Source organism: Lepisosteus oculatus, chromosome 18 (assembly GCF_040954835.1).
Source record: "Lepisosteus oculatus isolate fLepOcu1 chromosome 18, fLepOcu1.hap2, whole genome shotgun sequence".
Classification (NCBI taxonomy): Eukaryota; Metazoa; Chordata; class Actinopteri; order Semionotiformes; family Lepisosteidae; genus Lepisosteus; species Lepisosteus oculatus.
The window spans coordinates 10,561,909-10,589,118 of NC_090713.1; the positions used below are offsets into that span (position 1 = coordinate 10,561,909).

Below are 27,210 nucleotides of genomic sequence, written 5' to 3' on the forward strand. Positions count from 1 at the left end.
ATGGATCTGTCAGCCTTCTTCTTATAAATGCTGATAATGTTTTCATCTCTCCATTGATGTGGAATGCGTCCTTATCTCCACAATGAAGCGATGAATGGTTCACATGCAAATGTAACCTCCCTGTTTCAAAATTTCAGCTGGGATGAAGTCAGGCCCAGGAGTTTTGTAATTTCTGTGAGACATGATAGCAGAATCTGAACTCCTAATAGGAGAGAGATGGCATTGGATGGTCTTCAATGTGTCATAGACTTTAGCATGCCATATTTGTCCTTGTGGTCCTGTATTTCATGTGCCTTGGATATCCAATACTCATTTCAAAACTGTTGCAGAACATTCTGTAAATATTTTTTTTCTTCATTCTTCTTACTGTTTTCTAAAAACCTTAGAAGTGGGTTTGTAGTTCTTGTGCATGGCACCTAGCTGATTTGAGATGTCTTTTGAGTTATCATCAAACAAGTTTTGATGTTTCTTTCAACTATAGCTGATGGATTAGGGTGCTTTCTCATGGAGCGATATACAGAAGTCCATTGCTCAATTGTGCCTTCTTCTGTTAAGCCTCAAGGTTTTCTAGAATGCTGCATGTTGGTTCATACAGTACCTCCACTTCTTGTGTGCCACAAAAACACAATCACTGCAGTTCTTTTTTTTTTCTTGGAAGAGCTCTTTATTTGACCCAACCTTCATTCATTAACTATGATCATCCTATCGTCCATCCAGCACTCTGCTTCTCTCATGACTCATGTGACAATATCATATTTAATATCAGAGCGCTTAACAATGATGTAATCTATAAAATACAAGTGCTTTGACGTTGGGTGCCTCCATTTGTATTTATATTTCATTTGAAAGATGGTGTTTGTGATAGTGAGACTATGCTCAGCACAGAGACTTCAATCCATTTTTCTCTTCCATATCCAATGCTGGGTTTCCAAAGCAACCCATTCCAATTGTCACTATTGTTCTCTACTCTTGCATTGAAGTAGAAGGATTTTGTTGTTTTGGGGACTTGGAGCTTCATCCAACATTCTTCATTATTTGTTTTCATAGTTTGTGCATAAGCACTAAGGAGAGTGGTGTCACGATTGTAGTCCCTCCCCCTTAAGGGCGCTCCAGCTCTTTCACTTCAGACTTGATTTTGTGCACCTGCCCCCTTCCAGCCCACCTTAAAAGCCAGACGCTGACGTTAATCTGGGCTCTGCATTGCTTTCCGCATCATGCAAGGCCCAGGACCTGGATGCGCCTGGCTCCGTTATGCTTTTAGTTTCTGTTCCTGTTCCCATTCCCGTTTCCCCTGCCAGTCCCAACCCGGCTCTGGTTTTTTAATTGTCAGTCCCGGATGGATCGCCTGACTTTAGACTTTTGCCCTGTCTTTGGATTCCTCTTTTGACTCATCCCCGGATTGTTTGCCTCAGTCTCACCTCCCCCGATCACCAGCACTCCATGGACACGCCCCCCTGTTTTCATCCCTGTATCCTGCATGACCTTTTCCCCATGTTTTCTTCACTTTTCCCTGGATCGTGTCGTCGGCATAGGGTCCAGAAAAAACGCTTCCGTTACAAGCGGCATGCTACTTACAAATGACAGGGATGCAAAATGACATACAATAAGCCTTTTGCTTAAGCCAGTAGGTGTTTCTGTGGGGGGAAGCATTTTTTAAATTGCGGTCAACACCATACATAGCCTTCTCCATTCTACCTTATAGACCCAGAAGTCTGGTCTCACTTTGACCAGCAATATCATTATTACAATGTTTCAACTCTGCTGCAATGAGTGCAGTCCTGTGTATGGGTCTATCCATGCCATAGTTGCTATCCAGAAGAGTCCTTATGACTATTGCTAGTCCTTATGACTATTCCATATTGCTAGTCATAGTAACACATTACTGCGGTGACATTTTCAATCACCAGGCTCAATGCCCCAATAGGTGAAGCAGCCTACCTTAGAAAGTGTGAGTGGACAATGTGTTTTCTAGGGTGGTGTGGTCCCTAAAAAAGGGGTGTTCAGAAACACCTGGGTCTGCTGGGAGCAGCTATCATTTAGATCCCAGCTACGGATGACAAATAGCCCTGTGACACTACCATGCAGGGCCCAGACTAGGGGCTTCCAGGTCATCCAGCCCTGCCCCTGTAACCAGGACCCCCATTGCCAATAGACTTTAGTAATGATAGGAATGACACAGCTACTTCAGTGTGAGGTTAAGTATGGACTTAGATTTGAATATCATCTAAATGGAAATGATAATTCCAATCCTGTGATGTTAATAACTGAACAATTGGGAACATGCAGAATCGTAGGGGGAGCAGTACAGAGCCATTCAGGAACAAGGGTTTACAGGGGTAGTTCCTGTGCTGTTATTGTCTGAAACCAAACTGGAAGGTTTTGAAAAGCTTATTTGCAATGAGATAGTTGCATAAATTAATTCTAACAGCACATTCTAAAGTTTTAGCCAGAAAAAGAATTTAGATATAGGGTGAAAACTAGAAAGGGGAGAACAGCAACAACAATCATCCAGGAAGGAGGTGGAACAGTATAACTCTGGTGGACAACCAAAAAACTCTAAGACAGTGTTACAAAGCTGGGATGAAGCAGGTAATGTAGTAGGTAGGTTTGGCTTGAACAGTCTGTTGAGGGTGGTGAACAGGTGTCTAGGACTGTTAGGTTGTTCTTAATGATATAGGAGAAGTAGCTGGATCCAGATGCAATCCAATGCAGCTGTAGTGAGCTCTCTGAAGGCACCAGTTCTGTAGGGTTTGGGCATTTACTGGGACAATTATTAATTGTAGCAGTAAATCATAAAATTGGTTCTTTTGATGGCTTTAGAATCCAACCATGCGATATAACTCAAACAACGCACACACACAGGTACTAACACATGAGGATACATTTATTAATACATAGAATATGCATGTAAACCTAACAGATCTTATCGAGAGGGTTATCAGAATACAAAAGGTATATATTCAATCAGTTACAAAGTGTTACACATATCAAGAGGACATACGTTCAGTATATCATTCATTTAGACCGTTTCGTAAATGAACTTGGTTACAACTTCTACATTGGATACTCAAAACAAGTACATAACTCTTAGGAATTAAATTGATATCAACTGATTGGGATAACAATTGAATTCTCGAGCTGTAATGCATTGAAGTTGAATACCCATCCAATCTCTGGGGATTCAGATCTCCTGCGGGCTCTCTGGCTCCGTGCCAGGCTGTGCTGTGCGGCTTGCGACGGTGCGCTGCTGATGCTCACTGACCGGCTAGTTAGTGTTGGCTTTAACTAGCAAAGTTTGTGCACAGGAGAAAAGATGACTGTGGGTCCCAGCAGGTCAGGAAGAGGACCGGTTCGTTCCTGATGAAGCGCTAGTTCTGAATACTGATTCAGCTGTCCACAGTTCCGATCTGTTCATGAAGCTTGCTGCTGGTGTTAACCTCGGGTGGATCCTCTGGTTACTCTCTGGCAACCTCCGCTCTCGAGTCTTAGAACAAAGGAAAGTTCTGGCATTCGGACACACTGGCCGTTCCGTGGTTGTCCGGGCTGAGTCTCAGGATGGTCAGGAGGCGCGCTGCGAGACTGTCCTGCCCTTAGGAGCCTTCTGCTCCTGGGCCGTCCTGCCCTGGAATTCTCCTTTGAGATTCTCCCTTTCAGAAAAGTCCACTACAGGCTCTCTGTGTTGCCTGTTTTGACCTGGTGGAACTTCAGCTCATTCATTGGCTGAAAGTTTCCTGGGCATCAGAGCCCCACATGGGTTACTCGGCCCTACCAGTCCCTGATTGGTTGATCAAGGTGAGATATGAGTCACTTACTCCTGACACTTAGGAATGCAGTCCAGATGTCCATCTGGCACTCCCTAGACAGATAGGCGCCAATGGATGACCATTGATCATGATAGCCAGGCTTAGCTACAGATGCAGCCATTCAAAATGAGCGGTAAAAACCCGCGGTACAGTAACCAACCCGCAGGGCACCGCGGTAAGTGATTGGCTGGCCAAAATGACCGACAGGGGCACTCGTGGTGCATTGGTTGGTAGTGAAAAGATTTAATCATTTAATGTCTTTACTGTGCACATTTCAATCCGCTTAGTTTTGAATATTTATATGGAATTTTACCACTAAAGGGAAATTTTAGTAGCTGAGCATAAAAAGAAGAGGAGCATAACGCATCTGAAGGTCATAAAAGATATTAATTTTGGAACATAAACATACAGTATATAGCTGGTCTTGGTACTTTAAAGAAAAAATACACACCAGTATTCCATTTCTCCCTAAACATTTTAAGCTTCAAGTCTTTAACTAACGTGATACCGGAGTCAACAAGCATACTTTTAGAATTTGATAAAAAGGGAATATAATATGGAATCGCGTATCTAAATAATTTAATAACGGTATGATTATATTTGTGTACTGCGACAGGGCTGTGTAAGGCTGTTTCACCTCCTTGTTCACGCGAGTTGTCTTGTAGCCTACTGGTCTAGGTGCGTGACTAACACAGCACAGTTTGTGTGTTCAAATCCAGCTGGTACTGGACTTTTCTTTTAACAAACATTTCTTCGAAAAAATAATATAGCGATATTATAGACAATCAATTGACTTTTATATCTTCCCTTCTGACAGCGGTTCCTGCTTCTATTGTGTGTGTGTGCAACAGAGTAAATTTTTATAGAGAAATGGAGGCTGGACAGTATGCGTAACAATATAAACATTTATATTGATTTAAATCGTGTTCTGATTTAAATCGCAAACGCGTGTTTAATTATGTATTTTTTAATCATAATCAGGCTAATGCATTTCTACATTTTCTGTTTGAACCAGCTTAGAGATTCATACAGAAAGACAGCTTGTGTTTAAATTGAGTGTAAGGTAATTTATGCTTCTAAAGTCATGGTCAGCATTTATTATTGTACTGTGCTGTAAACTTTTTCTGTGCCTAGTCACATTATTTTATAGCGTTTTTATTGCATTATTAAATCCTGTGGCGCTGTGTGTTACAGTAGTTTCCTGACTCCCATATCACATGGTCTGTGATTGAATCCCATAGAACTATGACTTTATTTTTTAACAAACATTTCTTTGAAAAAATGAAACGTTTCCCTTGGTCAGAGATTAAATAAAACCTCACTCGCACCAAACAAATTTATATTTCTAAATATCACAAAATACGTTCATTGTCTTCCAATCGAGTCGAGTTCACATTGGAAGCCTGCCACACCCGGACTGTTAAACCAACGCATTAGCACGTCAAAGCCCATCGAGGGTATTGAGCCACTATTGGCTTTAGTATTCCCCCCCTCTCCCCTCAATTCAATTCAATTCAAGGTGTTTTATTTGCATGACAGATGGGTACAAGCAGTGTTGGGTATGTATATTGTAACGCTTACGGCAGACAGGCACTGTGTAAGAGCCGGCGCACCAGAGCAGCGCACCGAGGGACCGTCTGCATTTCTAACTTAGTTTTTAAAATTAGTCAAGCAATATGAAGCATCTCCTTTTACTTAGTGCCTGAGCATAAAAAGAATAGGAGCATACTGCAACACGTGTGAAGTCCATAAACGATATTAATTTTGGAACTTAAACATACAGTATATGGCTAGTCTCGATACTTTAAAGAAAACATACACACCAGTATTCCATTTCTCCCTAAACATTTTAAGCATCGAAGTCTTTAACTAACGCGATACCGGAGTCAACAAGCATACTTTTAGAATTTGATTAAAAGGGAATATAATATGGAATCGCGTATCTCAAGAAATTAATAACGATATAATTATATTCATGTTGCAAAAGAACTGCAATGGACATAAAAACTCCCTTGCTTTTAACAGAGCGTTCCATAATTTTTAACTACGAAAATGCCAGGTGAAAGGATTTGTAAACATATTTTGTTAAAGCAAGTCAGTTTTTTCTTAACACATAAAATACATTTTTCCAAGAAAGTTTAGCCTTTGTCACTAATGAAACCACTAAATAAAGACATAAATATAGAAATCTTAAGATTTGTTTTATTTAATGTTGGTAGCAGGATGAACTGTCAGAGTGTATATTTTGTCGCAGAGTTGCTGCAAGATGTTAACAGTGAAAAAGGTATTTAGAAATTAGTTATTTCAAGATGAAAATTTTCAGAATAATTGCAAATCTAGCAGGATAGAGAAAGCACAGAAAACTGGCAGTTAGATTGATCAGATTAGTATGAAAAGTCATTTAGCAAAGGGAATGAGAAGAGTGACAAACTAGTATACTTTAGATCTTTTTTTCTGAACCAGGGAAAATCTGATCATGTTTCCCTATAACAATAATAAAAAACTTTATTTGATATATCACCATTAAAGGTGGCATCTCAAAGCAATACAGTAGATGTAAAAACAGATAAAAGGACCACAGATTACAAAGTAAATGCATATAAGAAAGACAAGCAGTTAGAGGTGCTACCAAAATTACAAAATGAAGCAGATACAGACACTAAGTCTTCTGAAAAGAAAGGTTCTGAGGTTAGATTTAAACTGGCCCTGGTGTGTGTGTTTGTGTCTGTCTGTCCTGTGATGGACTGGCGCTATGTCCAGGGTGTATTCTGCCTTGTGTCGGTCGCTTACTGGGATAGGCTCCAAATCCTCTGTACTGGATAAAGAGATTAGAAATGGATGGAAGTAAAGGCACTGTGTGGATGGAACTATACACAATGTTAGAAACCCACTATGAAATGGCAGCATCTCACTGAGAATAAAACATTTTATAGTGCTGGCTTAAGGAAACAGCCTTTCCTAACATAATTACAGATTATGTGTAGTTGCTGGCATTGAACTGTGTGTTGGATGCACATGAATTGAAGGAATGGGCAAACATAGCTGATGCGGATCCACAGAGCCAGCATATTAAGATGTTTATAATTAGAGGCAATTTGTTTAAATAACTAGGTATGGATACTGATGTGCAAGAGAGGTGGAAAGGCTGTTTCCTTAAGCCAGCACTATAAAATATTTCATTCTCAGTGAGATGCTGCCATTTCATAGTGGGTTTCTAACACTGTGTATAGTTCCATCCACACAGTGCCTTTACTTCCATTTCTAATCTCTTTATCCAGTACAGAGGATTTGGAGCCTATCCCAGTAAGCAAAGGACACAAGGCAGAATACACCCTGGACATAGCGCCAGTCCATCACAGGACAGACAGACACAAACACACACACACCAGGGCCAGTTTTCCCATAAACCAATTAACTTACCAGTATGTTTTGGAGTGCGAGAGGGAGTCATATCACACATATGGAGAAAAACCATGTAACCCAGAGAGAACATGTAAACCCCACACACACTGGATGGCAGGAATTGAACCTAGGACCCCAGTGCTGCAAGATAGCAATGCTAACCACTTTGCCACCATTATAAATGGATGGATATCTTAGTTATCTTTCTAGTTCACAGGTTTGTATGCATAATTTAATTTTGAAAGCCACTGAGACATCAGGTACTACTGTTGTATTTATGAAAAAGAAACAAAACAAAAAACATACTAACAACTGTGCCATCCTACTCCTTTTATTATTTATAAACAGTTAACATTGTTAGCAAAATATTTTGAATTATATTTAACCCTATTTTTTCTTTAGTTTTGTATTTAACTTATTATATGATAGTCAGACTTAATGTATATTTGAACAATGAAAATATATTTTTACAAGATTTTACATTAAGCACTTAAAATTAATATGGTTAATAATAGTAAACTGTAACATGCTGTAACAAGATCGGTTAAACTGCGAAGAAAATGCTTTCAGAGAAAATGTTTCAGGTGTGAAGAACATAGATCTCCAATGCAATTTCAACCAAACCTGTTCCCACACACCCTGCCCCCACTACCATTAGAATATACACAAAGCACTCAAATCTTTCGAGCTAATGATCAGGTGACCTGAGAGAGAGCGAGAGAAACACCAAGGGGTGCGGAACCAGGGAACTATTTACATGGAAAACGGGCGATCTCCCCAGACTGTCCGCCCGTTTCACTGTTACCTGGATACCTCTTTATTTAGAACTCACTAACACTTATTTTTAGTTTAGAAGGATTCAAGTAGGGTTTTAGATGAAAGGCAGCGACCTTAATCAAGCCCAAATCATAATTGAACCCATTCAGAGCCTACATTACATTTTAGCGTTTCATTCTGAGCAGAAGACCCTCACACCCGAAGAAGGGGGAGGTGTCTTTCGCTGGAAATCTCGCCTGCTTCTACTTTACAACCAGAGTGCTGGCTGTGACGAATTAAACCAGTTTCACAGGTTTCAATCACAGACCATGTGACATGGGAGTCAGGAAACTAACACACAGTGCCACCGGATTTGATAACGCTATAAAAACGCTATAAAATAATGTGACTTGGCACAGAACAAGTTTACAGCACAGTACAATAATGCTGACCATGACTTTAGAAGCATAAATTGCCTTACACTCAATTTAAACACAAGCTGTCTTTAGCCCTCTAAGCTGGTTCATACAGAAATGTAGAGATCCAGGCTCAGAACACACAGCTTCATTAGCGAATACATATGCAGGACAACTCGAGAAGACGTTTTACAGAGGATGGATTTTTAGAAACATCCCATCAGTGACATCACTGAAGTCAACTCCTAGGTACTGTAACTGTCGTGTGGATAGTTTCACAAGAATCAGACAAAGGTTTAAGCATCACTTGTTCTAGATAAAACTGCAAAAAAAAACAACAACCCATAATGTACTTCCTTGCGGCTCTGTTTGCCCAAATCATATATTCACAATGTGAAATTAGAAAATAATATTACGTAATCAAAATCCGCAATATGGAAACAGAACCTGTGTAATCGTTGATAGATGATGTACTCGTAACATTTTTTTAAAGACGAACTACAACATTTAAAAAATGACTTGTATGTACTTGATATCTCTAATCAATCCACGGGTCCCAGCACAAAACGAAACTAAAACGCATACCGTTTCGCGCTTCTTATTAGTTGCTCAAAAGTAATTTGACCGTATGAAATGCATAATATAAACCTAGCAACATATACAGCAGCATATATGAGCTGTATATATGAGCAGTACTTAAGCACTGTAGTATCGGTGTTAAGACATACCTCTCAAATACTGTAAATCAAGTTAAAAATATCTCAAGACCAATTCTGGTCATAATGAAACCATGTTTCGTGTATGTTTTCTTTAAAGTACCGAGACCAGCCATATACTGTATGTTTATGTTCCAAAATTAATATCGTTTATGGCCTTCACACACGTTGCAGTATGCTCCTATTCTTTTTATGCTCAGCTACTAAGATTTCCCTTCAGTGGTAAAATTAGATATGAATATTCAATACTTAAACGGGCACAGTTAAGACATTAAATATACATATACATACTGTATACAGTACAGTTTGCATACGGTAATATGTTTATGTTCCTAAATCAATCTCTTTTATGAGCATGTGAAAGGCATGTGAATCACTGTACTTTGCATGATTGGAAACAAATGCGTGATTGCGAAATGCTGTGGTGTTACTTTTACAAAGACGGTCAATGAAAAAAAGAATGTTGACCAGGGCAATACTTTGAGTTTACACTTACAGCTTGTCCAAGGTCATTCATTATTAATACTATTAGTAATAACTTCGTTAAAGACTTTGATGGCCACAGCTCAAACATGAGAGGTTGAGCTTTATTAGCTCCACCTTGCGGAAATTCCGGATACTATTATTTTGCGTGTCGTATTATAGGAGAATTTACGGTAACTCACGGTATTTACCGGTAGCTTGCGGTAGACTTCTGTAGGGAAAATAACCGGCTCAGGGACGCCAAATATGTAATCATAGTGGCTCTCTGAAGGCACCAGTTCTGTAGGGTTTGGGCATTTACTTAGACAATTATTAATTGTAGCAGTAAATCACAAAGTTGATTCTTTTGATGGCTTTAGAATCCAACCATGCGACATAACTCAAACACGCACACACACAGGTACTAATACACAAGGATACATTTATTAATGCATAGAATATGCATATAAACCTAACAGATCTTATCGAGAGGGTTATCAGAATACAAAAGATATATATTCATTCAGTTACGAAGAGTTACACATCAAGAGGACATACGTTCAGTATATCATTCATTTAGACCGTTTCGTAAATTAACTTGGTTATAACTTCTACATTAGATACTCAGACAAGTACATAACTCTTAGGAATTAAATTGATATCAACTGGTTTGGATAACAATTGAATTCTCGAGCTGTAATGCATTGAAGTTGAATACTCATCCAATTTCTGGGGATTCATATCTCCTGCGGGCTCAAAGAAACAGCTGCAGGCTTGTTGCTGTCCAATCTGCGCTCTCTGGCTCCGTGCCAGGCTGTGCTGTGCGGCTTGCGACGGTGCGCTGCTGATGCTCACTGACCGGCTAGTTAGTGTTGGCTTTAACTAGCAAAGTTTGTGCACAGGAGAAAAGATGATTGTGGGTCCCAGCAAGTCAGGAAGAGGACCGGTTCGTTCCTGATGAAGAGCTAGTTCTGAATAGTGATTCAGCTGTCCACAGTTCCGACCTGTTCACGAGGCCTGCTGCTGGTTACTCTCTGGCAACCTCCACTCTAGACTCTTAGAACAAAGGAAAGTTCTGGCACTCAGACATACTGGCCGTTCCGTGGTTGTCCGGGCTGAGTCTCAGGATGGTCAGGAGGCGCGCTGCGAGAATGTCCTGCCCTTGGGAGCCTTCTGCTCCTGGGCCGTCCTGCCCTGGAATTCTCCTTTGAATTCCCTTTAGAACAGTCCACAGAATCCTCTCCAGAATCTTACTGAATCTCACTCTTACTGAATCTCCCAGGCTCTCTGTGGTGCCTGTTTTTACCTGGAGGAACTTCAGCTCGTCGATTGGCTGAAAGTTCCATGGGCATCAGAGTCCCACGTGGGTTACTCAGCCCTACCAGTCCCTGATTGGTTGATCAAGGTGAGATATGAGTCACTTACTCCTGACACTTAGGAATGCAGTCCAGATGTCCAACTGGCACTCCCTAGACAGATAGGCGCCAATGGATGACCATTGATCATGATAGCCAGGCTTAGCTAAGTGCATCCCCCTTTGGGAGCTGTCCCTTATCAAAGGAAACCTTAAATCAGCCTGCATGAATAGTTTCTCTGTGGCTGCACCACAGAGATGAACAGAGAAATGGGGCCTCATTTGGGAAGCTCAGAAACAGTTAATTCTGCCTTATTCTTAAGCCTCGCCGCTACACTGCGTACAGCGTACCGCAAAATAATGCGGTATCGCCCGCGCATTTTGAATGGCTGCATCTGTAAGTGCATCCCCATTTGGGAGCTGTCCCTTATCAAAAGAAAACATCTTTAAATCAGCCTGCATGAATAGTTTGTCTGTGGCTGCACCACAGAGATGAACAGAGAGATGGGGCCTCATTTGGGAAAGCACCACAACACTTAATTCTTTCTTATTAATAAGCCTCGCCGCTACACAGCAGACTCCATTACAACCTTGTGATTTAATTAGGTGCTTCTTCGAAGACTGAAGATGTACAGATTCAGCCGTTCAAAATGCAGTGCCCATTCCGCAACATACTGCAAGGTACCGGATGTTTTTTTTTTAAAATTAGGTTAATAGTGAAGGATCAAACATTTATTTATCTTATTTCACTAGTTTGCTTTTACTGTGTAAATAATTTACTTACATCATTTCACCATCCTGCTGCAAAAATGAAAAATTAGTTCGAGATGGCTGCGCACCTGGAACGTGAAGGGCAGCCTGACCAGAACTGAGAGTGCCTGATATCTGCTTAAGCCGTGATTAACAAAATCTAGAAGTACATAATGTCTGCTTAAACAATAATTAAAAGGATCCTTACAGTTTTTACAGTTTATCATGTACCAAGACTAGCAGCCCTGGCTTTACACCATATATGGCATGGAATTGTACTGAAACTGTTCTGGGTGGGTTTTCTGTTTGTGATTTTGTATAAAAAGGGTCCTTTTGTATCAATAAGTTGAGTCAGTGCTTCGTCAGCTTTGGCTCCCATGTGCACATGTAATAAAGGTCATTCCTGCTTCATACACACCCGGATCATATCTCCTTTGTTAGACACAACAATGGTAACTGGAAATGCCTTGTGAGACCGCCAGGTGGCGCTAGGAAAGCTCAATGTCTCAGGTGCAGCATTTGGGCTGTTGCCAGAAAATGCTCAGTTTCGAATCCAGGCTAATACTGAGGGACAATCGTTTTCCAATTAAAGAATTTAATTTTAAATTGTGTATTACAGCATGTTAAACATTAAACTGGTTAAAAAGTAGGTATACTTTATACGAGCAAGATTGCTCAGTTGGACAAAAGATAGGTAAGACTTTACTGATTTCGAAGGGGAATTGAGTGCACACAAAAGTACACAACCTTACAGTGGATTGTAGTTTTAACGTGCTTGTTCTAACATTATAAAGTTTATATACTGTACTTCATAAAACATTATAATGTTTTCTCCATTTCTAAGTATATTTAGTTAGAACACCACTTGCTGTTATTGTAAAAAAATAAAAAAATGTCCTGCTTCAAATACCATTTGATAGTAATATTAATATGGAATTGTGTAACTAAGCAGCTAAAATATCAGAAGTGGATGTTTTGGAAACATTTTGACATTTTTTTTTACTTTTATTGTCCTTATGGTAATAGGCAATGGACTGGCATGTAGTGCGCTGTACCCAGGAGGTTCAAAGTCCGATTAGAGTATTACTTTCTAAATACATTAAAATTGTCCACTATTATAGCTTGTTTCATGATTAAAGATTTCTTCACTGAATTCTTTAAGTTATACAAAGTGTTATTATTACAATTGCCAGTAACTGGAGAGCAGCTTATCAATATGTTGAAACCACACCACAACAGTGAAGACAGATGTGTTACATTTAATTCATTGTTGTTTACTATGTGCTCTGTGGGAATTATTATGTAAACTAAAGAGATATAGAGGAGAACATCTTGTATCGCCTCTTTTTATATTTGTTTTATAAAATGTTCCAATTTAAGTCCAATACGGAATGGATTATTAATAATGTTAATTATGAATGACCATGGATGAGCTGTTAACTGAAAAGTTACAGAGAAGACATGGTGAGTCTTGTCTTTTTAGCTTGGAATTTAACCTTTAGAGCAATCCTTTTGGCTATATTTTTACATAGCCGGATGTGTATCAAGAGATTGGATTAATAAATGGAATAAAAAAAATAGTTCACATATACTTGGAACCCATACAGCTTTGAAACCATATGGAATCATACTGTACATCCAAGTAAATTTATACATTACAGATCACACTGCCATGTGAGCTACTGTTTTAGTATATCCATGGATCTAAAGCAGTGGTTCTCAACTTTTTTATCAACTGGGCCACAACCATGCCTAAAAGCAAGTCTCAGAGGCCGCCTATATTAATCACTACTAAGCCTACCTTACCTGACCTTATCCTTACCTTATTTGTAAAAAAATTAAAAACAATTAAAATGTATAGTCTTTCCATGTGTAATGTCATTAGGAAGTACAATAAGCTTTGATTTCAAATATAAAACTAACTTTTGAGAAAGGTATGTTAAGTATAATTAAAAGACTTCATGTTAAAAGAAATGACTTTCATTCCATTATTACATTTTAAAGACAGACACGCTCAGTACAAAGCTGCAGAACAGTCTTTATGTATTGCTGAGCTCAGCGGGTGGTGTGCTGTTTCTTCAGCAACCTGCTGATTGCTTCACACCACAAGAAGGAATTGATTGCGATTTTATCTGTACTATATACGTGTTTTGTTTACAAAATCAAAGTGCTTAAAATTAATTAAAAAGTAAAAAAAACTTACAGCTTACACAAAGATTCTAAGATGACCAGGAGAATGAAAAATCACCCTTTTTTGTGCATAAGTAGTGTTAATATCTAAACCCATAAATAACTAAACGCGTTTTTTTTCATGGATTTTAAAGTCATGCAATGTCTAACTTAGATATGAACACTGTATTTTATGTTGCATTTTTATGTTTTTGAGAGACTTCAGAACGCTTTGACTGATGCATAAAAAATATAGCATAATACTAAATAATTTACACCTGGGATTCACTTTACTCAAAGTGAAAGAATTCAAACACTGACCACCCAGATGATAGGCAAGTGCCAAATCTACTATATCAAACTGTCAGTTATAGGCAAAGCTGAAACAGACAGGTTAAAATGTTTCCAACATAATCATGAGCAAATTAGTCAAAGAAATTTGATGGAGATGTTTACAAAGAAAGTGGAATACGATAATACTTTGAGCTATTGAAATATATTTCACTAGGAATGACAACGTGTCAGGAATAGTTCTTTCCAGACCCTATGCAGACGACACGATCCAGAGTAGAGTGAGAATACATGAGGAAAAAAGGCATGCAGGATCCAGGGATAAAAACAGGGGGGGCGTGTCCATGGAGTGCTGGTGGTCGGGGGAGGTGTGGCCGAGGCAAACGATCCAGGGATGAGTCAAACGGGAAATCCAAAACGGCTCAAAAGTCCAAGGCCAGGCGATCTATCAGAGGCAGATGATTAAAACCAGAACCAATTCTGGACCGACAGGGGAACGGGAACAGGAACAGAGACTAAAACCATAAAGGAGCCAAGCGCATCCAGATCCTGAGCTCGCATGATGTGTGAACCAATGCAGAGCCTGGATTAGCATCAGCGTCTGGCTCTTAAGGGGGAACTAGAAAGGGGCTGGAACAGGGAACAGGTGCGGGAGATGAAACTAACAAGGAAGGGCTGGAGCCCCCTTAAGAGGAGGGGTTGCGATCATGACACCCCATGATCAAAGCGTGATGAGCGGATATTTGGCTTAACCTGCATGGCTGAGGGCCGGCCTCCTGGCCATAGGACAAGGAGGCCAGAACCCCCACACAGTGTAACCTGTGGTTGCGTTGGTATTTATAGCATTTGGTGGAGGAAGGATGATGGGAGTGATTGCTAATTACTGACAGCTGGGTACAATTGAGCGTGGTTGTTGTCATCCATCCCTATATTATAAACTCCATTTAGATACTTGGATATTGTTATTAATTTCTTTAGATACTTGATTCCATATTATATTCCCTATTGAGCAGATTCTAAAAAGTATATGGTTTTCACTGCGATAACGAAAGCAAATATTCATAGAAAAGGTTAAAACATTTTAAAACATACATGTACCATTTAAACTTTATATAGTCAGAATGAGCACATCAAAAGTTTTCCCAAATAACCACAGTAAGTGACTGGGTGAAAGACTTTGATGCTTAAAATGTTTATGAAGAAAGTGGAGCTCAGGTCTCAAGAGAATTAAAAGAAAAATAAGGTATTAAGAGTAATTAAAAGAGTGCTATTAAACACTTGAACATTACTCACTGCATTTCCATTCTCTTTCTCTCTACCAGTTCAATCCATTCAAATCTATCAGTGATGACTCTCCATATTTCAACAAGAATCCCACTGTGAATGATGTGGCCCACTGTCTTGTCTACTTTGTGGCAGCAGATCAGCTGAGCATTATGGATGATCATGTTCTGCGGCTCATTACAGAAATCAGATCAGTGGTCTCTAACATTGGTAAGAAAATTATCATGTAAGATGCTATGAAATGTAATATTTAAAAATAATATGTATCATGTTTAAAATGATACCACTGGTTGAGCTCTTTGTGGACGCATCTGTATATGTTTTCTCTACTCACTACTATTCCCTGTTTCTTTTTTCTTTCATTGACTCTGCACCCTAACAGTCCTCTCAGTGTACTCCCCCTTGCTGGGGTCCTTCTCTCTCCCTGCAGTGCAGACACACCCAACATCATTCTTCTGAAACACAGCCAGGGTTCTTCAGGCCACACTCCTTGCTCTCTGGATTTCACTCTGGTTCATGTGCAGCATTCACACCTCCCCTGTCTTTACTCCAGGCAGTGGGACTAACTTACTGTACCCACATATCGGTGGTGACTGAAGCTGAAGCTGAAGCTGAACCCCGCCAGTGCCTTACTGTCTTCTGTGTCTTCTGTGCACCATTTAAAAACACAGCCTGCTCACCACACCTCCTGATCATCTGAATGTCTGACCAGCATCCCTCAGCCATTAATCCACCCTCTGTTTTCTCCTCAGCACACAAACCCACTATAAGGTTTCTGCAGCCTATAGCTGCTCTGCTGTTCAGATTGGAATCATTGATGGCACGTACAGCCAGCAGTCTCTGCTGCCTATGGGTCTTCTATCACCAGGCACTCCCTCAGAGCCCCAGTGGACAGTGTTGACTTTCAGCTGTATCTCTTCAGAGACACAATAATGCTCATAGCATACTGGGTGCAGAACCTGCAAACAAAACCACCTCTCTGCTCTGCTTCTCAGTAGCATCAAAATCAACAATACCAGCTGCCTCACAAACATACACACACTTTCTTCGCAGTTACCAGCCGCTCCGCCAGCCTGCATTATGTTAGTATTGTATATGCTAGTATATTCTTTATATTTCTAATTGATGAGAACACACAGAAAACACATTTGGCAGACTTTTCCACCAACATAAACGCACTTAGGGAGAAGTGGTATTCCTTTATATTCTCCTTGTTCTGAGAGACAGAACATAAGTCTCTCCAGTGAAGTCAGACAGGCCATACAGATGCAGCCATTCAAATTGCGTGGTACAAACCCGTACCGCAGGCAACTCACTACGTCATAACGCGTCATAACGCGGTACGTGATTGGCTGGCCAAAATGACCGACAGGGGCACTCATGGTGCGTTGGTCAGTTGTGGAAAGATTTAATCATTTAATGTCTTTACTGTGCACATTTTAATCAGCTTAGTATTGAATATTTACAGATGCAGCCATTCAAAATGCACGGGCGATACCGCATTATTTTGTGGTGCGCTTTATGCAGTCTACCGCGAGTTACCGTAAATTCTCCTATAATACCGCAAGCAAAATAATAGTATCCGGAATTTCCGCAAGGTGGAGCTAATAAAGCTCAACCTCTCATGTTTGAGATGTCGCCATCAAAGTCTTTAACGAAGATATTACTAATAGTATTAATAATGAATGACCTTGGACGAGCTGTAAACTCAAAGTATTGCCCTGGTCCACATTCTTTTTTTCATTGACCATCTTTGTAAAAGTAACACCACAGCATTTCGTAATCACGCATTTGTTTCCAATAATGCAAAGTACATTAATTTTTGAGAATCAATTCACCATGCCTTTCACATGCTCATAAAAGAGATTGATTTAGGAACATAAACATATTACTGTATGCAAACTGTACTGTATACAGTATGTATACTGTATGTATATTTAATGTCTTAACTGTGCCCGTTTAAGTATTGAATATTTATATGGAATTTTACCACTGAAGGGAAATCTTAGTACCTGAGCATAAAAAGAATAGGAGCATACTGTAACGCGTGTGAAGGCCATAAACAATATTAATTTTGGAACTTAAACATACAGTATATGGCTGGTCTCGGTACTTTAAAGAAAACATACACACCAGTATTCCATTTCTCCCTAAACATTTTAAGCATCGAAGCCTTTAAGTAACGTGATACCGGAGTCAACAAGCATACTTTTAGAATTTGATTAAAAGGGAATATTATATGGAATCGCGTATCTAAAGAAATTAATAACAATATAATTATATTCATGCACCGCAACACAAGAATAGTACACGCTGTACATTGTCTGTTGATAATGTTTCTGTAGTGCTTTTTCAGCACTCTGCATGTGACCTTGCTGGTGGCACAGTGGGTTAGGTTCCTGACTCCCATGTCACATGGTCTGTGATCAAATCCTGCTGGAGCCATGAATTGTTTTTAACAAACATTTCTTTGAAAAAATGAAACGTTTCCCTGAGTCAGAGATTAAATAAAACCTCACTCGCACCAAACAAATTTATATTTCTAAATATCACAACATGATCGAATTAAAGTCATTTTAATAACAATGAATAGTCACCTAGGCATTACAATATAAACATTTATATTGATTTAAATCGCCTTTTGATTTAAATCGCAAATGCGGGTTTAAATATATGTGTTTTTTGATTCACAATCAGACAAATGCAACATAAATTGATATCTTTGTCTTCTAAGTATCTTAATAAACAATAGCTTTTAATAAGCATAGCTTTCTCGATTTATTTTTCTTGGGATCTTGGGATCAAACGTGAAAAGATTAGATTGTAATCATTTTTATTTTTTAAATACATTTTAGAAAAGTGTAATCTATACTAAAAAGCTGTACACCACCTGCTATAAAGATACATATTGTAATACTTTCGAGTTAGGATAGGACAGACACGAGAACTCAGACTTGCGGAGTTAAAGCAAGTTAAAGCCTTGATTTTATATATCACCTTTAAAAGTGGCATCTCAAAGCAAAGTAAGTACCCAACACTGATTGTACCCATCTGTCATGCTAATAAAGTACCTTGAATTGAATTGAGGGAGAGAGGGGGGGAGGGCAAGCGAGAGAGCCAGGACAGACAGGCAAATAAGATACACTCCACAGACATTCACAACAGCGACATATCATAAAACGTTTGCACATATAGTTAAATTATTAGTTGTTTTTAAGGAAGCTAAAAATACACTTGAATTACTTATCCAGTCTCTCGAAATAAAGTTATTTTTCAAGCAATGTAACAAACGTCGGGCAATGTGTTTTTTTTAATCCAACATTGACAGCCACATCTTAAATCTTGTCAGTCAGCTCTTTTTCTCTATCACCTTAAGGACAGCACATACAAGGGTTAATTGCACAATGGACCGCGCAAAGAAATTTAAAATAGTCTTCTTTAGTTGTGAGGGCAGGAGTGGATCACAGAAGGCATAATCAGCAAATTAGGAAAACAAAGAACAGGACAAGTGAGACGTTTATCCAGAGAGCGAGTGATCAGAAAAAGGAACAGCTGTTAAGCCCAGGTTTTACGCTTTCTCTCTGCTGAATGAATAAAAGCATTTTATTAAAAACGCGTTTGTGTTTGTCTGGGTATTTACTTTGTAATCTGTGGTTTACATCTACTGTATTGCTTTGAGATGCCACTTTTAAAGGTGATATGTAAAATAAAGTTTTTTATTATTGTTATAGAGAAACATGATCAGATTTTCCCTGGTTCAGAAAAAAGACGATTAAAATCTGTAATCTTTCCACTTGTATGTCATCGGAAAATACAAGAAGTTTCTGCTTTGTGTAAGGATGGTATCAAAAAATAATCTAAGTGGTGAGAAAGCTGTGCTCCTCAAAGCGCTTTACAGGATAAAAACAATAACAACAATAGTGTTAGGCTGGGCAAACGATTTTTTCATAGAAATACAAAATGAGATATAATGATGTGTTCCAGCTAAGACATTAACAAATAAAACCCCCCTCTCTGCGGGAGTGCTGGCTGTGACGAATTAAACCGGTTTCACAGGTATTTTCAAAGTAGAAGGGGGCGAGATTTCCAGCGAAAGACACCTCCCCCCTCCAAAACCAAGGAAGTACAGTACTTACTAGTTAAGAAAGCTAGGCTCCTCAATGAAATCGCTTTAACATGCTAATGCGTTGGTGTAACAGTCCGGGCGTGGCAAGCTTCTAATGTCAACTCGACTCGATTGGAAGACAATGAACATATTCTAGCCCTAAATGAATTAATAGCAAACATGGTTTACATAAAAGACATTTTTCCAAGAAAGTTTATAATACGATCTATAGTTGAAATCTGAGCTTTAATAAAAAGAAAAAGCATTTTCAGAGAGCAATTACACTGTGTTTATGTAGAAAAAGTGATTAGGTTTATGAGCAATCTAATTACTTATTCGTTTAAAACACTATATAAAATAAAGTTTATTATTAATTTGCTAGACAGAGCGGTGAACATTATTATGGATAAGACAAAGATAACGATCCTGATCAGTTTAGAAATCTGTGTACGCTGTAAGGTTTTTACTTCTTAAACTTTTAAAATACACATTTCGAATAGGAAGAAATCATCTTCCTGGTACAGTATGTATAGCAAACCAGCACGTCTTTTTTCTCCAATCAGAGGGGTTAGACGCTCAGTTAAAAGCAAAGGAGAATGTTATAATGGACATAAAAACAAGAGTTCACTGGCATTATATCCTAGAAGACACAGACCGGCGCCAGACCGGGAGAATGCCCGCAGCGTAAAAGAAAATGCCTGATGAACTAGGGATTGGACAGTTTCCAAGTGCTTGTACAATCGATGGAAATGTTCAAATAAATGTGCAAAAGAAAAAACAAAATAATGCGTTATGATGCGTTATGCTCCTCTTCTTTTTATGCTCAGCTACTAAAATTTCCCTTTTGTGGTAAAATTCCATATAAATATTGAAAACTAAGCGGATTAAAATGTGCACAGTAAAGACATTAAATGATTAAATCTTTTCACTACCAACCAATGCACCACGAGTGCCCCTGTCGGTCATTTTGGCCAGCCAATCACTTACCGCGGGGCACCGTAGGGTGGCTTGTGGGTACATTACCTTACCGGGGGTTTGTACCGCACATTTTGAATGGCTGCATCTGTATATTGATTTTTACAACTAAAGGGAAATTTTAGTAGCATAAAAAGAAGAGGAGCATTATGCATCTGAAGGTCATAAACGATATTAATTTATGAACATAAACATATTACTGTACGTAAACTCTACTTTATATAGCTGGTCTTGATACAGATGCAGCCATTTAAAATGAGCGGGGTACGCCATGGTAAAACGCGGTGAGCGTGTCGCATTCCCTTTAGAACAGTCCACAGAATCCTCTCCAGAATCTTACTGAATCTCCCGAATCTGAATCTTGTTGAATCTCTGAATCTCCAGGCCTGTGTTGCCTGTTTTTACCTGGAGGAACTTCAGCTTGTTGATTGGCTGAAAGTTCCATGGGCATCAGAGTCCCACGTGGGTTACTCGGCCCTACCAGTCCCTGATTGGTTGATCAAGGTGAGATATGAGTCACTTAGTCCTGACACTTAGTAATGCAGTCCAGATGTCCATCCGGCACTCCCTAGACTGATAGGCGCCAGTGGATGACCATTGATCATGATAGCCAGACTTAGCTAAGTGCATCCCCCTTTGGGAGCTGTCCTAGGAAACCTTAAATCATCTTGCATGAATAGTTTCTCTGTGGCTGCACCACAGAGATGAGCAGAGAAATGGGGCCTCATTTGGGAAGCTCAGAAACACTTAATTCTGCCTTATTATTAAGCCTCGCCGCTACATATCCCCCCTTTTTGAAGGTCACGAGGTCCTGAGGCGTTGTTGCCTTCAAAACAAAACAGAGTTAAGTGATGTCCCTTGCCATTAGAACATTAATCTTAAATGTCTACATTACTCCTCGAGAATTCATACCGGAACCAGCATTGGATACAAACAGGATGAATAACATCTGGAGTATGTATAAACACGGTAGGAGACATTATCTAAGTCTAGGAATTACACATCAGGAAGCTCACTGTCAATATCTGATACCTCTGTAGTAGATATTTGGGGAGAAGTCACTTCCTTTCTTTTGACATGCTACCTTTGACTCATTCATGCTACCCGGAGTACATCTTGATGTGAGAGTACAGCATTCAGAGTACATCCAGTCATGATCCAGCTACCCGGCAGTAGTGTTACAATAACAACAGTTCCTGTTCCCAGCCCCCCTGATGAACCACAACACCTGTGTTGGGCACCTGCCAGGGTGGTTTGGAGGTTTGTTCCATTAAAGCAAACTAACTACCTGTACCTCTTCAGGGCTTACTGTTTCTTGGATTTCTATCCAATTCAATAGTGTGGCACCTGAAGGCATCCACGACCTCAAGTTTGGTCTTATATTGTCTGGTTCCAGACCGTACAGTGTTAAGTTCAAGCTGTACTATGGCCTCCTCGGGAACATACAGGAACTGTTTGATTAGGTAGCTGCATTGCGGTAGCTGTATCATGCCTGTCACAAGTCATAGTGTCAGTTAAATGTGGTGTGTTGACCAGCCATTTACTTCCCACCTGCTCTTCATGGGGTTCATTAACCTTCCTCTGCTCGTTAGTAGCTTTACACCCTTCATTGGTGAATCGTTTAGACACAGCCAATGGATAGCTTTGGTAGCCATACCCATCTCAAGATTTGGAACCGAATTCAATCTTGGTTTGCCTTCTGGGTGAGCTATGAACGATGGGGTTAATGTCACACACTCCTCTACTGAGAAGAGTGGAATCAAGTGGGTTGGGAATTGTGCCGTGGTTAGACTGGCTACAGTGGCACTAAGCTCCCTTAACAGGTCTTGTGTCAACATTCTGGCCTGTTGCACACAAGCATAAACCCACTGTATAACACCAACAATCATGTCCACTGGTTGGGGAATAAGGTTTAACCCTGTTGCATAGGAAATTGCCTGTAGGGTTTTCCCTAAGCTTTCCAACTTTTGCTGCTGTCGATACAGTCTGTCACTACCCTCTGGTATCTCTGACACCTGCCTTCTTGGGGCAGTCAGGGTGAGAGTGCCAGTAGCACACAAACCTACCAGAAAAACCAAACGTGCAACAGTGGCGGCAGCGATCAGTCCTCCCAAAAGTCTTTTCGGGTGGCTGATCCCAGTCATCTCCTTCTGAGTGACTGTCGCCTTTCTAAGCTGGCGCAGCGTGTACATGGTGTCTTTCTCAGTATGCCATGTGGCATCTTGGGCACCAACATCCTGGAAATCTGAGGAGATCTGACGCAGCTGCTGATGCTGCTCCTCCTTTTCCAGGGCATCTGCTTTTTCGATTTGTTCATGCCTGTGCTCTAGGAACCCTGCAGGGGGCGGTGCAGCGGTGGACCATGCCTGACCCTCGGCTGAGTGGTCATCTGGAGCACCTGAGTGATCTGGGATTGTTACCCCATTCTCACTGTTCAGGTCCACCCTGCACCCTTCCTGATTGAGGAATCCCTCTATCGGCATGTTTACAATCGTTCGCTGGGGGTAGGTGTAGGACACCTGCTCGCTCCCCCCTTCCCTCGCTAGGGGTTCAGGGAGCTGCCCCAGCACTGGGATAGCTAGTTCATTGTCTTTGAACTTACTATCACCCACCAGGCCCATGTCAGTGCAGGCGGGGATTCTGACACCCCTCTTTGCGATGTCCTGCACTGGCAGGCGGGTGACTTGACCATCCAGCTCCAGTCTGGGTGAACCACTGTTGGTCAGACTCAGACTGACAGACTGAGCTGGTGGCTGTAAGAAAACCGGCTTGGCTTTCATTCCCTGTCCCTTCTGGGGGACTGGGTGTGTTGGCAACCCTGCTGTCGAGGCAGGAACAATCAGGTCAGTCTCACTCACTACCTGGTAGTTGTGAGAAATAATGTTACCTGACTGCAGGTTCCCTGGGTCACAGCAGAGGGAATCGGCATCTGGGATCAGGTGTGTCCACAGCGCAGTAGTCTCAGCGTCCAGCTGGACCTCCTGTCTAACCTGTGAATGTTGCACTAGGGGCACCTGGCGGTGGCCCTGTGACAGCTGCTCAAGCAGATCCTCACTAATAGAGGACCTCTCAGGGCTAAGGGCGAGGGCTACATCACCAACCTGCTCTCCTGCCATCTGGATCCCTTCCACCACTGCAGGGTGGTGGTCCTGACCCCTCTTGGGTGCCAGGGTGCACAGGGAAAGCTCCTTTTCATCGCCAGGTGGGGAGATCTGCTCCTCTTTAGGGATGTAAAAGGTGTGTGCTTTACCTGGTGGATCAGGCGGCTGCTCGGAGCACCGCTCCTGTGGCATGGAGGCTGTTGGGACCTTGGCCAGGGCACGACTTCCCTGTATATCCGGGGAACAAGAAAATATTTTTATTTCTTGTCCAGAGGGAACAGAAGGAATCTCCGCATAGGCTTCTGTGTTCGGTGGGCACTGTGTAAGCACAGTCTGCCTCTTGGCCCCCCTTTCCTTCTGTACAGAAGGCTTAGGAGCCTTGACCTGTTTCCACACTTTGCCTTTCTGGTGATCCACCAAAGGTTCCACTCTGAGTCGCATACCCTTTTCTTTTTCTACCCGTTTGAGCTTGCCGTGTGACATCAAACACCTTTCAACCTCAGTGTCAATCAGTGTCTCACTGGGTAAGACATCTCCCATGGCAGCCTTGAGGTAAAAGCTTCGTGCTTTTCCTCTGTGTTTTACTGCCTGCTCTGTGACTTCAGGGGTGGAGTCAGCACTCGCTTGGGAGTGGCTGACCTCATCCAGGCAGGAACCCTTCCGCTCAATCAGATAGACTGAGGGAGGGAGAGGGGGCGGGTCTCCGCCTCCTCCAGTGGAGAGTATCAGCTCATTCACGCTTCCGGCAGCCTTGGGGAACGGTTGTCCCTGTCCTAATAAAGCTTGTTCAAGCCTGGCCAGGCGGGCGGCTACTGAATCCTTTTGTTCAGCCTTTTCTAGCCCTTTCCCTTCCCCGGTGTTCTCATGGCACTTAGGACGCTGGGTGCGGTCCTGTGTGAGTGCTTTGGAACGGGGCTTAGCCAGCTCAGGAGCCTGTGCTCCTTCGAGCAGGGGGGAATTAACCCTGCTGGCTCTGACGGCGAACACAGTCGCTTTAGCAGCTTTTTGCTCAGAGCGACTTTGGACATCATACTCCCAGGCTTTCTGCGCGAATCTCTTAATATCAGTCATTTTCATGGTCTGTGCATCTGTATGCATTAAGATCATCTTTCTGACTGACGGGTGGAGATTCGCAATGAATAAACCCTTGAAATGTGTGTTCTCTTCGCAACCCTCATAATTTCGCCCTGCAAAATAAGTTCGTCTAAGTCTCTCGTAATATTCGCGAGGGGACTCTGCTCTCTTGTGCTTAATGTTAAGAGCGGCGGCTATCGCAGCAGTCGGGTCAATAAACGCACTGTATTCTTCGATAAGTGCATGACATAGCTGCTCAAAATCATTACAGACTTCTTTCATCTGCCTAGCCATCCACTCATGTACAGCTCTGCTGGTAGTTTTCCTGACCAGAAACACTTTCTCCTGTTCTGTGGCGTTTGGCAGGTACTGCAGGGTATACCTGAGGTCTTGAATATAACTCTCGATATTATTCTCTGACACTGCGGGGTCAAATCTCTCTATGTCCTTCGCTAGCTCTCTCAGAGAATGGAGGTTTATTCTCCTAGCTTCTCCGCTGACGGAGATATGACGGAGATCGTGGTCAGACTTGTCGCTGCTAGAGAGAGTGCTTAATAGCGACTCGAATTCAGACCTTTTAGCAACCATCGTTAAACTTAAAGAGTATTACTTTTAAGTACGAAATCACAGTTTAAGATCAAGTATGCAATCAAACCGGTAGATTGCAAAAGATCACAAAACAATCAAGCACTGCTTAAAGAGCAAGGGGAACTTTTTCTTTCGGCTTTCAGCACACTGTATTATCGTGAATGAAACCCGCGGCGTTTTATATTGAATTATTCCGCTTGGTTGATTCATTTCAGTCTTGCCACGCCCGTGCCAGGGACGCCATAAATGTAGTGTTTCATAGCCGTTCAGGGACGCCAAATATGTAATCATAGTGGCTCTCTGAAGGCACCAGTTCTGTAGGGTTTGGGCATTTACTGAGACAATTTTCAATTGTAGCAGTAAATCACAAAGTTGATTCTTTTGATGGCTTTAGAATCCAACCATGCGATATAACTCAAACAACGCACACACACAGGTACTAATACACGAGGATACATTTATTAATACATAGAATATGCATGTAAACCTAACAGATCTTATCGAGAGGGTTATCAGAATACAAAAGGTATATATTCAATCAGTTACGAAGTGTTACACATATCAAGAGGACATACGTTCAGTATATCATTCATTAAGACCGTTTCGTAAATGAACTTGGTTATAACTTCTACATTAGATACTCAAAACAAGTACATAACTCTTAGGAATTAAATTGATATCAACTGGTTGGGATAACAATTGAATTCTCGAGCTGTAATGCATTGAAGTTGAATACTCATCCAATCTCTGGGGATTCAGATCTCCTGCAGGCACAAACAATCAGCTGCAGGCTTGTTGCTGTCCAATCCGCGCTCTCTGGCTCCGTGCCAGGCTGTGCTGTGCGGCTTGCGACGGTGCGCTGCTGATGCTCACTGACCGGCTAGTTAGTGTTGGCTTTAACTAGCAAAGTTTGTGCACAGGAGAAAAGATGACTGTGGATCCCAGCAAGCCAGGAAGAGGACCGGTTCGTTCCTGATGAAGAGCTAGTTCTGAATAGTGATTCAGCTGTCCACAGTTCTGACCTGTCCACGAGGCCTGCTGCTGGTTACTCTCTGGCAACCTCCACTCTAGACTCTTAGAACAAAGGAAAGTTCTGGCACTCGGACACACTGGCCGTTCCGTGGTTGTCCGGGCTGAGTCTCGGGATGGTCAGGAGGCGCGCTGCGAGAATGTCCTGCCCTTGGGAGCCTTCTGCTCCTGGGCCGTCCTGCCCTGGAATTCTCCTTTGAATTCCCTTTAGAACAGTCCACAGAATCCTCTCCAGAATCTTACTGAATCTCCCGAATCTGAATCTTGTTGAATCTCTGAATCTCCAGGCCTGTGTTGCCTGTTTTTACCTGGAGGAACTTCAGCTTGTTGATTGGCTGAAAGTTCCATGGGCATCAGAGTCCCACGTGGGTTACTCAGCCCTACCAGTCCCTGATTGGTTGATCAAGGTGAGATATGAGTCACTTAGTCCTGACACTTAGTAATGCAGTCCAGATGTCCATCCGGCACTCCCTAGACTGATAGGCGCCAGTGGATGACCATTGATCATGATAGCCAGACTTAGCTAAGTGCATCCCCCTTTGGGAGCTGTCCTAGGAAACCTTAAATCATCTTGCATGAATAGTTTCTCTGTGGCTGCACCACAGAGATGAGCAGAGAAATGGGGCCTCATTTGGGAAGCTCAGAAACACTTAATTCTGCCTTATTATTAAGCCTCGCCGCTACAAGTGACTGATTTATAACCCTGAGGTTGGGTGTTCCACCCAGCTGTCACCATGAGTTTTCTTTTAACAAATAAACATTTCTTTGAAAAACTAAAATAGCAAATATTATTGGCATTATATTGACATTTTTATATTTCTAAATATCACAACATGTTCTGTATGCACACAGCGGTACCACAGGGTGTAGGGTGCAAATCGAAAGCCCTACATTAATATTGTGTATTTGCCTGGGGCTGTGTGGTTTTCGCATCT

At 41.3% G+C, this 27,210-nt stretch overlaps 1 protein-coding gene across 3 annotated transcripts in view; it reads left to right on the forward strand.

Moving 5' to 3' along the window:
- Nucleotides 1-27,210, forward strand: part of LOC102697200 (interferon-induced protein 44-like) — a 111,486-nt gene that overhangs the window by 75,783 nt on the left and 8,493 nt on the right. For 2 of the 3 annotated variants that reach the window (XM_069180168.1, XM_069180169.1), the window contains one exon: nucleotides 15,442-15,613. In XM_069180168.1, the coding sequence (XP_069036269.1) occupies nucleotides 15,442-15,613 (172 nt within the window). Of the gene's footprint in view, nucleotides 1-15,441; nucleotides 15,614-16,155; nucleotides 17,438-27,210 lie in introns of those variants that run through there. The other variant, XM_069180170.1, reaches the window with a different exon arrangement.